Raw genomic sequence first — 12,222 nt, 5'->3', positions numbered from 1 at the left:
CTGGAAGGTGACACGCATCAGGAGGCTGGAAATCTTGGGGCCATGTTAGCACTGTGCCTACCGCGATTATTAAGTAAAAGTGAAAAAGAGCAAATAACAACAGAACGACAACAAAAACCCAACCCGTGTAAAGCATTTTTACTTTTTGTAACGCAATGACAAGCACAAACCAAAGCAATGAAAGTCAACAAAATACCGTGTCCCTATAGCCGAGTCAAAGGGACCGTGGCATCCATTCTGTCTGCTACTCTGGGAGACATCCTACCTTCTCGAGTCTCCGTTCCTTCATCTGTAAAGGGCTGAGAACAGTAGTGCCTACCGTCCAGGGTGGGGGGAGGCCTGGTGGGGGAGTAAACTGCCCAGTGCCTGCGACCCTGGCGGCTGCAGGGGGGTGGGGGGTGCGACTGTCTTCGTGATTAGATTCACAGACTCTGGAGAAACCTGAGACCCAAGTGCTCATAGTGTTTACCTCAGGGCGGTGGGATTCAGTGTGATTTTTAAATTGTTTTGTGTATCTGTATGTGCTAAACATATGTGGGCGTTTAATACAAATAAATGAAAAAATTTAAAGAATAAATACGGCTCTCAGCATACAACAGGTTGTTACTAGCAGCAGGTGAAATATCTTCCCTTTCATCAGCCTCTGACGTGCACAGAATCGGACCTCTGTCTCTTGTGTTACGAGACCCATGGGGCCATAGAGCAGCAACGGTGCGTTCACGCGGACCATCTCGCGTGGCAACGATGAGAATCTTGGGGATGAGCTTCCTTGTGCTGAAGAGTTAAGAACCCACCACGCCCCACCTTCAGAACAGCAGTGGGAAGAAAGGGCTGCTTGCTTTTTGCTGAAAGCTCGAAGGGAAGATCGTCTGGTTCTGGTTGACTCCCCATTCCTCCCCCCCCCCCCCCCCCCCGCCCCCGTTCGCCAAGCAACACTAGAAGCAACCAGTTACTTTAGACCTGCGGCTTTCTTTTGCATTTGATCATGTCAAGTGCTGTCCGGAAAGCCAGAAAAAGGAAACCTAACCAGGGCACTTAAACCACAGTTGTATACGTGCCTTCTGTTTTTAGGAAGATCCCCGCCCCCCACCCCGCACGCCACATTTGTAGTTCTCACTACTGTGGTGGGGCGACAAAGACGGTGCAGAGACTGGAACCTGATAGAAACAGAGAAGGAGCGTACCTCGTTTGTTAATGTCATGAAGCAAAAAGAGAGAGAGAGAGAGAGAGAGAGAGCGAGAAAGATGTCAAGGGTTGATTTTTATCATGAGCCATTCCTAAAGTCAGTATCTCGCCCTGAAAATGCGATCACTTTTACACGGGGCAAATAACATAGTTTCATTTTTCCTGGTGCCGTGAACTGGAGAAATAGTCTAAGCAAACACTATGATGAAAGAAAAAATAGATTTTGCTTTACATATATTTTAAGACCCTTGTGTTAGAAGCATCTGGAGAAGCATAAGAGATGCTTACGACCTTTTCTGTTCTAGTCGTGCCCCCCCCCCACTAATTATTTCTATGTCATCCCGTGATGTCACATTTGTCTTTGAACCCTTTTCACTGCCTACTTGGGAGAATCACAAAAGACTTCACCAAAATGAACTAATTAGCTATGATACTGTTTACGGTCCTTCTTTTGTCTCCTAAATGGGCACACGGAAGCAATGAATGAACAAAGAAATGGGCCCCCAAAGATCTGTCAGAATCTCCTACCCTACAGAACAGGTTTATGCCAGAAAAATCCAACGACAGTGAATTTCAGCCCAGCAAATCCTATAGCAGCACTGACTTCCATTAGAAAATCAGAAGGGACGCCCGGGTGGCTCAGTCGGTGAAGCATCCGACTTCGGCTCAGGTCACGATCTCACAGTTCGTGGGTTCGAGCCACGCGTCGGGCTCTGTGGTGACCGCTCAGAGCCTGGAGCCTGCTTCGGATTCTGTGTCTCCCTCTCTCTCTGCCCCTTCCCTGCTCACGCCCTGTCTCTCTCTGTCTCAAAAATAAATAAACATTAAAAAAAATTTTTTTTTTTAAATCAGGAATGCATCATCGTGGGAACAAAACTTCACAGCAGTGCAAATTCAATGATTTCACTTAATTCAACAAACATCTACCCGGTGCTTACCCTACCGATGACATCTTCCCAAGCAAGGGGGAGGTTGGAGCCGTGACTAAGCTCAGACTCAGGGGTAGGAGGATTGGGAAGGGTCCCAGCACGGCGGTCAGGGCGTTCACACAAGCCATCATCTTTGATATGGGCCTGTTAGTGGGTGGAGTGCCTTGCCCTGGAAAAGATCTGTCCACATACAAGCCCCTGGAACCTGTTATTGCTAAGTGACTGCCATTTGATTCAGGGTGATGATGTGCCCAGCAGTCACGCTACGTTTCCCAGCTGCCCTGGATAGAAGATGTGGCCAGGTACACAGTAAGCTAAAGGCCTCAGGGCTGGGTGACACTCCAGGAGGAGCTCTTAAAAGTAAAAGTGTCATTTTGCTGTGCCCTTTTGCCCCTGCTCCCTGCTGCCTGGAACGGGAATGTGATGGGTGGGGCTTCAGCACTCAAGCTTCACCTTGTGGCCCTGCTGGGAACAGAGGCCAAACACTGGGATGCTGGAGTTAGAAAGAAACCTGAGTCCCTAGTGACTGTGGAGCCAAGAAATAAGCTTCAGATTCTTCTTAAAACAGGAATTGAAATGGAGATCATGAAGGAATTGAAGTGAGTCATCAGCCACCATGGTGAACTGAAGAGCCCAGGCCCCGGCCCGTGTGTTAAATTAAACAAAGGCCACTAGACCCACGGGGCTCTGATGCCTTGGTGCTGATGTGAATAAGCCCGGAGGGAGCCTGTAAAGGCCTCAAGGTTAAGGTTACCGAATCGAAATGTAAAAACAACCAATCGGAGACAGCCAACTAGGCTTCAGGCTGTAGCCAATTAACCATCTGGCTTTGCATCAGCATTTTCTGTGTACAGGTCTCTCCCGGAGCTCCTGTCCCGCCCCAAACTCTTCCAGTTTAGTACTTCTCCACTGGAATCAACTTGTGCTCAAATGAACTTAGAAAAGCTCAATATAGCCCAGTTTATCTTTAACACATCTAAAGGGGTCGGTTGCCTCTTAGATCTGGTCAGTTGTGGAAATGATGGCTTCCTATCTGATTTCTCAAGCATCATCATAGATCCCTGGTGCTGATACCCATCGGGCAGACGCTGGCCACCCGGGTGCGGATGGCAGTCCTTCCGTGGCCGCCTCTGGCTCCTGAGGGAGGGAATCGACAGTCACCCCTGCTGCTGGCCCCTGTGGAAAGAGACCCAGCGCCTCATACATCCCATGGGAGCAACCCGCAACTACCCCTGGTCCCAGGGGGCTGGAGGTGGGGGGCGTGACCAACCCTGGTCCCTGTGGGAGGGGACCCCAGATCCCCTCTGCTGCTGGCCCCCTTGGGAGCAGACCCACAGCCACACCTGGTCCCTGTAAGAGCGGACCCACGGTTTCCCTTGGACCCCTGAGAGTCCAGCCGTGGTCTCTTCTGGTTCCCCTGGGAGGGGCCCCGAGGAACCCGGGGTGCCGGTCCCGCGGGAGCGGTGTCGCGCTCCCTCCCGCCCGCCCCCCCGCCCCCCCACCCCCCCACCCCGCGCGCGCCCGGGACCCCAGCGCCGAACCGGCGAGCGCGGGCGAGGCCTCGGGAGCGGCGGGCGGGACCGACCGAGCGAGCGCCACCGCCCGCCGCCGGGGTCCGGGTCCGCGTCCCCGGCCCCGGCCCCGCCCCCGCCCTGGGCCTGGTCGGCGGCGGCGGGCGGTCCATGGCCGGGCGGCGGCGGCATGCGGCTCCTGTTCCTGGCCGTGCTGCGGCGGCACACGGGCAACGCCGTCACGGCCGAGCGCGTCCGGTAGGTGCCGGCGCGGGGCGCTCCTGGGCCCCCGGCCCCCCCCAGACCGCGCGCACAAACGGACGGGCTCGGCGCGCGTGGGGCCTGTGCGCGCGCGGGGCCTGGACCGCGGCTCCCGGCTCCCGGGCCCGCCGCACGCGCCGCCCCCACGGGCCGCTGGGGGAGGGGGGTCCGGGTGGGGGGGTCCCCACGCGGGTCCCGGCCTGCCTGGCTTCCGCGTCCCCGGAGCGCCCAGGTCTGGGGACTGCGCGGCGCCTACATTGCGGTGGGCAGAAGACAGCGAGGAAGCGCAGGGCCGCACGCGGTGACACGCGCAGCGTTATCTGATGGGGCAGGGACCGCTCTGTGCACGGCAGCCCTTTGGGCAGGATGCTCCGGGAGGCCTCGCGGCCGGAGTGGCGTTGGCGCGGAATCCTGGGTGCAGGAGGGTCCGCCGAAGCCCGGTGTTCGGGAGGGTTTCCAGCCCAGGGCGCGGCACACGTGCGGGCCTGCCCTCCTCGTTGGGTGGGCGCCGGGGGAGGGGGGGGAGGGGGGAGCGGGGGCGTCATTGCTCGGGGCCCTGCCGCCCGCGGGGGCCTCCCGGCGCCCCACCCCCACCCCACCCCCGCGCTGTCTGGGCGCATCTTCCTCTTCCAGGGTGCTTACCTGCTCCACACTCACTTCTGCAATTATCTTGTCCTTTGTTTCCCTGGGGACTTGTTCTCTCCTCCTCACTGGCCTGTGAGCCTCCCCGGGGCGGGGGGGGGGGGGGGGGGGGGGGGTGGGAGCAGATTGCTGCCTGGGCTTAATGGAAACTTCTTCTTTTTTTGAACCGGCTTGCTTCATGAAATTTCTTAATTTACTTCCCCTCTGCGGGTCAGCTTCCCCATCATTAAAATGAGCCATCGGGGCAAAGCCCGCCCTTTAACGTCCCTTTCCACTGAAACATGTTACAGGTCTTCTAAAGATGGAGAGCAGCAGGATCCTCTCTCATGACGGGTAGAGGGTACATCAGTTTTCTGAGCTTGGCGATTAGGATTTCGCGGTGAGGATGGGCGTCATTCGGGTTTATCTGCCGTTGGATGGCAGTGACCCTGCTTCACTCATGGGCACCCACAGTGAGGAGGGCAGGGTGTCCTCTGCTCTCGTGGAGCACGTGCCAGCAGGGGAGAGACTCTACGGGAGTGAAGAGAAGTAAAGGAGGCAGCTCCAGATGGTGATTAGTGCCGTGGGCTTAGGGGAGGCTCTCTGAGATGGTGACATTTAAGCGGAGACCTCTGTGACCGAGCAAGGCAGTCCCTGAGATCTGGGAGGACAGCTGGGGAGGCGGGTAATAGCATGAGCACGGGTCCCGAGGCCAGCTTGACATGCCTGAGAGACAGAAAGAAGGCCAGGCTCTCTGGAAGACACGAGTCAGGGGGCGAGTGCCGGGAAATGGTGTCAGAGAGAGAGGCCAGGTCCCACAGGGAGCCAGAGAAAGCATGTCTTTCTTTAACGTTTGGCTCTGGATGTGAACTGTCCATGTGAACCTCAGGATTCCAAAGGCCCCCAGGCGCTCCCAGCCAGGGGGCCGTTAGCAGAAGGAGGCAGGCATGTCCAGTGAGACCGCTGGCCTTTAGCTGGGGCGCGGGGCCCCTGAGTGACTCTGCTCTCTTCCCAGCTGTGCTTCATGAAGCATGACAACAATTGTTCTTTGTGCTTTGGTCTGTTCAGGGCCAGCTTTGTCTGCCCTTCGCTCTGGAGGGATTGCAGAAAAAGAAAAATCAGAGGTTGTCATAGGCGTCCTGTGTCGTGTAAAAACGGAGTTTCCTTGAGGAGAATGCCAGGTGTCCTGGAAGGGGAGGGGACGGAGGTCCCTATGATGACAGAGGTTCTTGTAGAGCCAGAGCCAAAGACCCCTCTGACCCTCAAGTGACCCTGGACAGTGGGGGAGGGAGACCCCCAAATGCGTAAGATTGGGGTTCCCTTCAGTCTAGCAGAGGAGGGTGTCTGAGTTAGATAAGATTGGAGCTTTACAGAGAAAAACGGGGCCCCTTCTGGTGCATCTGTTTGTAGTTGTAAGTTAACCCCCTGTCCGTAAGTAGGGACGCTGAATTGTCATGAGTACATCCATAGGCAGGTAGAGGTGAGGTGTCCCGAGAGCAGGGAGGTGGGTGATCCATCCCAGGCTAGGGGAAACACACAGACCGGTGGAAAACACAAACTCTGGGGCAGGGCTTCCTGCCTTCACTTGTGGGCTCCCTAGCACGTGCGACGTAGGTCTGGTCACCTGAGCTTTGCTGCTCAGAGTTCTTATCCACAAAGAGGGGCTACTGATATGACCTGCCTCATAGGTTCCTTAGGAGGTTTAAATGCGAGTTCGTACATTTTCAGCATTTACAACAGGGCCTGGTGCTCAGTATGCATTTAATAAATGTGAACGATTCATGATACCATGGGCCCTAACTGGCCAGGTGGGGAAGGCTGGACGTACAGGGAGGACGGTGTCCTAGGCAAAGGGGCAGCGGGCAGGACCATGGGGGAGAGCGCATCCCTTTCAGATCCGAGTTGTGCGGCCTTAGCAATGCCCGATATGCTAGATGAGTGGTTCTTAGTGGGATCAGGGACCAGAAGGATGTGCAGAGGAGGAAGGAGCAGTTTTGTCCCCTGGGGGACATTGGGCATTGTCTGGAGACATTTTTGGTTGTTACACTGGGTGTGAGAGACCACTGGCATCCAGTGGGTAGAGGCCAGGGTGCTGCTGAACAGCCTACGATGCCCGGGGTGGTCCCCACAGTGGAGAATGATCCAGCCCCAAATGTCAGTAGTGCTGAGAGAAAACCCACTCTGGCTGAGGTGGGCAGAAAAGGCTGGAGAGGTAGGCGGGGCCCCGTCACACCGGACCTACGGTTTTGGGCCACCAACAGAATTAAGCCACCAAAAGCTATCTGACTTCTGTGTTGTAGAAGGTCCTTTGGACTGCATTCTGGAGGGTGGATGAGGATGGGCAGAGGAGGTTAAGTGTGGGTTTGCCACATTTCAGGAGTAAAATAAACAGGGCTTGGCTGTGGAATGTGGAGCGTGTCAACGACAAAGCTAGAATAATCGAGTGAGAGGTCTGGTGCCCTTTATCCAGGGAAAAACGAGGCACGGAGCAGGGCCGCCCCGTCTCACAAGCAGGGGAGAACTTCCCGAGGGATCGGGGACAAGAGCGGGTTTCATGGAGCCTTAGAACAGCAGGGCGGAGACAGGCCTGGCTGGCTGGGAGGTCGGGGCTCCTGGGTCCCGTGAGCCAGCTGAACCAGTCGGAGGGGCCCGACTGGTGTGTGCTAGGTCTCCTCGAAAGTAATGCATTTCCTGGCTACTGAGGTTCAGGTTTGGGATGTGGGCCAGGCCAACGGGAGGTCTCCATTTTATGGGTCCCGACAGATGAAGAGTTTTCGAAGGCGCAAGCTTGGAAGACGCTGTTTGGGGGGAATAGTTTGTCTGGGGATCAGTCACTAGACAGGGACACTCTTACTGTCTGTGTGGCCCTTCAGGTACCCCTCCGTGTGCTGTGCATGTGAGCTCACCTTGTGTTCTTTAAAGAAAAAAATTTTTAACATTTATTTATTTATTGAGAGAGCACGAGCAGGGGAGGGGCAGAGAGAGAGGGAGACACAGAACCCGAAGCAGGCTCCAGGCTCCGTGCTGTCAGCACAGAGCCTGACGCAGGGCTCGAACCCACGGACCGTGAGATCGTGACCTGAGCCGAAGTCGGACGCTTCACCGACTGAGCCACCCAGGCACCCCAAAAAATTTCATTTATTTTTAGAGACAGAACAAGTGGGAAAGAGGGGGGCGGGAGAGAGAGAGAGAGAGAGAGAGAGAGAGAGAGAGAGAGAGAGTCTCAAGCAGGCTTCATGCTCAGTGCAGAGCCCATTGGGGCTCGATCCCACGATGCTGGGATCATGAACTGAGCTGAAAACAAGAGTCAGATGCTTAACCAGCACAGCCACGGAGGTGCCCCAGTTCATTCTGTGTTCTAACTCCGGGGCTGGCTGTTAATTAGCATTTTAAATACCCTAATCTGGAGTTGTTTCCTAAGCACTGCAAATGTTAGATTTGTTCATTAGCGTAAAGCATCTCAGAAATAATTACCAGTGTCAAGGGTCTGTGGTTTACTGGAGGGGTTCTGGGGGCCCCTGTGTGAACACGTAGTCAGGGAGTCAGCCCCTGGCCCCACTGTGGCACAGCTTCAACCGCAAGGTTGGCTGGTCTGGCTGTCCCAGCGGTGGGCAGAGGGAACCTGTGGTTTCCCCACCCACCTCTAATCCCCTGAAGCTGTAAACATTTCCCAGAAGAACCTGACAACAATCTTGACAAGCCTGTAAATCAGGCGGATGGGTTCAGATCAGCCCTTAACAAAAAAGGTCGCAATTAGGAGGTGCTCTGGTAAGTTAAAAACAGGGTCAGAAACCTAGGGAACAAAGTTCATTTCACTGGTGGTGGAGAAATAAATTGCGTGAGTAATGGATGTAAGATATATATGTGTGTGTGTGTGTGTATATATATATATATTCCACACAGTTGTTTTCGTGAAATCATGGGGGATCCATAGTCTCAAAAGTGGGAGCTGGTCCTCAGAACCGTTGAAATAATCTTCTCGATCAAGGGCGGACAAAGTTATGGCCCAGGGCCAAGTGAGGCAGGGCCTGTCCTATGAGTACAATCTGGAGGACGTGGCAGCTCCCAGGGGTGGTGCTGGCCGCTGCTTGCCAACGGCGGTGGCTGTCCAAGCAGCTGGACTGCGACCAGCTGCCCACAAGCCCCAAGGTGTGTACTCTCTGGTCATTTCCAGGAAAGGACTTCTGACCCCTGCTGTGAACCAAGCTCTTGTCGGGGCACTGGGGGCCGTGCCTGGAGCTTTGACTGCAGGGCTCCCAAGGCACAGGGAAGGGCAAGGCTGAGGCTGTTCCAGCCGGAGAAGGGCGTTCTGAGGCTCAGCGACGCCCACGGACGGTTGTGCTGGCGTCCCAATGAGCACGAGTGTCACCCACGGAACGCTGGACTTTGCATGGAGGCTGTCGCCGGCTTGTCCTCTTTCTCCTTCCCGAACAGGGTGTGCAAGACTGGGCACCGCTGTAGATAACAGAGGCAAACAGAAGCCTGTATGGAGATGCGCTGGCAGGAAGGGAGTGTCCCCAGGGCAGCGTGGACCCAATCCGGGCTGCTCCGCTGTGGTAGTCCTGGGTTCCACGGCGGCCGCCCAGCGTTTGGGAGGAGGGAAAAGTGAGAACGGAGCACTCACAGGACCACAGGCCGCTGCGGAGGCCACCGGGGTGGGTTGGGGGGGGGGACGAGGGAGAGCGGGGGCCTGAGAGCGATGGGAAGGGCTGGGAGAGGACAGGGGTGGTTCCGCAGACCTGTGTGTATGGCAGAGTGGGGCCAGGCACTGTGGGGGGTACACACTGCGAGCACATCCTGTGTGCCGTCCCGCCAGGGGCTGAGAGACCACAGAAACACCCCTGGCCCAGGGCGGGACACACACGTCCCAGCCAGGCCGCGAGAGGCAGACACCCAGGCTGGGACCCAGGCAGCCCTGGCTTCCGGGGCGGAAAGCGCAGGGGAGCCAAGGGAGAGGCACGCTCCAGTGAGGATGGCGGGGAGCTGCGCCCTGCGCTGCGAAGGGTCCCTGAAATGACGAGCAAGGGGGCTGGGAGCTGGCGCCCGGGGCCACGGCCCTCCCACCCCATCTCACCCTGCAGCCCTGGCCAAGCCTAAGCGGGTGGCTGGAGCCTTGCTGGATACACAGAGTGTGGTACAAAAGGCCAGGGGAGAGGAGAGGCCAAGGTATTGACAAGAAAATCACTGAAATGATGGGAAAAGGAATCTTTGCCGGGAGTGGGAGGCGGGGCGGCTTGGAGGTGAGGGGCCGTGAGGTCAGAGGTCTTTGTGGTTTTCGTGATTGAGGAGCCTGGGGGAAAGATAAGATTGTGGTCAGAGACTGGATGGCTTCACACAGGGCTTGATGTGGCAAGCAGGTGAACGTGAACGGTAAAGGCTCTATGCTCCTTGTCCGTAGCGGCATCAGAGATTTTCAGCTTTAAGTAACTGAAAGCCAGCGCAAACTGCCTGACAAGGCACAGACTGAGCGGCTCATCCTGTCAAGGGTCTGGAGGTGGGGCAGGCTTCAGGCTGGGTTTTGCAGCTCAGACGGTAAGGACAGGAGTCCACTCTTGCCTTGGTCCACTTCCCATTCCTGCTGGATTTTCCTTGCTGGTCCCTCCACTTCCAGCCCAGCAAGAAGGAGAGTCTGAGTCTCCACAAGTCCCCCCCCAGGTCCCAGGGCTACATGTCCAGGGCGGGGGCTTGGGCAGCTGGATGTTCCGATGGGCACAAGCCAGCAGGAACACGCCTGGGCCTGGGGTGGGGTGCCCCCTACTCGGGTGGGTGACACGGACATTCGGGGTTGTAGGAGGGGGAACATGGGATGCCTCTGCTGTGGAGGCCACCAGTATGGGTGTGAAAGCTTCACTGATTTTTATCAAGGAAAGTGGAAAGCAGACCCCCAGGAACTTTTGAACACATTGGAGGAGCAAGAAATACCTTTGGGAACATTAAAAATCAGAAAATTCGGGGGCACCTGGGTGGCCCAGTCGGTTAAGCGGCCAACTTCCGCTCAGGTCATGATCTCGCGGTTCATGAGTTCGAGCCCCACGTCGGGCTCCGTGCTGACAGCTCGGAGCCTGGAGCCTGCTTGGGATGCTGTGTCTCCCTCTCTCACTCTGCCCCTCCCCTGCTCACACTCTGTCTCTCTTTCTCTCTAAAAAAATAAAAAATCAGAAAGTTTTCCATAGATGCTGAAACACCTTTTTTCTCCTGGTAAATTGGCAGAACGGGCAGTACTGGGACACCTGCCTACCTGGTCCCTGAAACCGTGCGAATGAGTGCGTCATTTTACATATTCCAGTGGCCACATTAAACAAAGCAAAAAGAAATGCATAAAATTAATTGTAATGTATTCTTTTGAACTCAGCATGTGAAAAGATCATGTCAACATTTCATCACTCCAGAAATTTTTAATGAGCTGTGTACGAATTTTACACTTAGCTCATCTCTATTCAGGTGCTTAACACACCTCTTCAGGCACTTAGCACATCACTTTGGGCATTTAGCACATGTCTATTCAGGCACTTAACACATCTCTGATGGGGTTTTGGAGCCTTTGGTGGGGGGTGGGGTTCAGAGCCAAAGGCCAAGAAAGAACTCTTGACATCTTGGTGCGAAAATACGATTTTATTAAAGCTCAGGGACAGGTCCCGTGGGCAGAAAGAGCTGCCTTTGTAAGTGTGACTGTTTATATACTGTGGAGTAGGGGGGAGGTGAAGTCAAGAGGAAGTTTCTTAAAGGGATTTCCATCTGCTGAAGACCCACAGATCACTGGAGGCCTGGCTGTTGTAAGCTAAGGCTGTTTTCCCTCTAGCAAAGCATTAGCCTGAAGACAGTAGGGAGTTCCCAGACATGAGGCTATTGATAAGATGGCCCTTTTCTTGTAATTTACTAAGATATTTGTAAACTGATGGAGACTCTGGTCCTGTGATCTCTGTCAATTTAACCATTTGTTTTCTGTCCTTTCCTGTGTTCTTGGGCAGCCAGCAGTGCCTGAGGAATGTCACATACATCCCACTTGTGTGGGCGGGGGAGGGGAAGGTGTTGTTAGCTCCTGCTTGGCCCTCAACTTGCCTTAGGCTCCCTCATCATCCCTATTCAGGCACTTAGTGCATCTGTTTGGGCACTTAGCACATCTCTATTCAGACACTTAGCATATCTCCGTTCAGGCACTTAGCACATCTCTGTTCAGACACTTAGCACAACTCTGTTCAGGCACTTAGCATATCTCCATTCAGGCACTTAGCACATCTCTATTCAGGCTAGCTCATCACATCTCGTGGTTTTCCACCCCATTTATTTATTTACTTACTTACTTGGACTCACGAGTCCAATCTCAGCAGGCCCTTCCTGACCTGGTCATTTTGCCTGTTTTCTCATGGGACTTTGCACCCTTTTAAAAACGACTGGCTCCACAACAGTAAGCTCTCGACTACCAGATTCCCATTAGAATCCCAGTCAAAAAGGAGATAACTCTATAGCTTACAAAACACACTGACAGCATATTGTTCCAAGTAATACCCTGTCCTGCAAATGTATTATCAGCTCACGTGATCCACCGAAGTTTCCCTGGGGCAATGTCTCCTCTGGTTTGCCATTCCAGACTAGGGCCTGAGCCCTTGTGCAAGGCCTTCGCACATCTCCACGAGCGCCCTCATCCCAAGACCAGCACGATGTCTTTGACACATCACAAATTCTTGAAATGCTGTGCAGAGAGCACCGTTCTGCCC

The 12,222-nt window shown here is 55.0% G+C and overlaps 1 protein-coding gene across 10 annotated transcripts in view; it reads left to right on the top strand.

Moving 5' to 3' along the window:
- The window catches only part of GLT1D1 (glycosyltransferase 1 domain containing 1), a 90,917-nt gene that overhangs the window by 6,963 nt on the left and 71,732 nt on the right, over window positions 1-12,222 (top strand). For 7 of the 10 annotated variants that reach the window (XM_053206426.1, XM_053206420.1, XM_053206421.1 and 4 more), the window contains exon 1: window positions 2,719-3,366. The exons of 1 other annotated variant lie outside the window; for it this stretch is intronic. In XM_053206426.1, the coding sequence (XP_053062401.1) occupies window positions 3,221-3,366 (146 nt within the window). In that variant the 5' untranslated portion in view covers window positions 2,719-3,220. Of the gene's footprint in view, window positions 1-2,718; window positions 3,367-3,727; window positions 3,884-4,670; window positions 4,908-12,222 lie in introns of those variants that run through there. 2 more of the 10 variants (XM_027044212.2, XM_027044213.2) reach the window with 2 other exon arrangements.

Source organism: Acinonyx jubatus, chromosome D3 (genome assembly GCF_027475565.1).
Source record: "Acinonyx jubatus isolate Ajub_Pintada_27869175 chromosome D3, VMU_Ajub_asm_v1.0, whole genome shotgun sequence".
Taxonomy (NCBI): domain Eukaryota; kingdom Metazoa; phylum Chordata; class Mammalia; order Carnivora; family Felidae; genus Acinonyx; species Acinonyx jubatus.
Note: the sequence above shows the minus strand (reverse complement) of the source record. Positions and strands in the feature narration are given on the sequence as shown.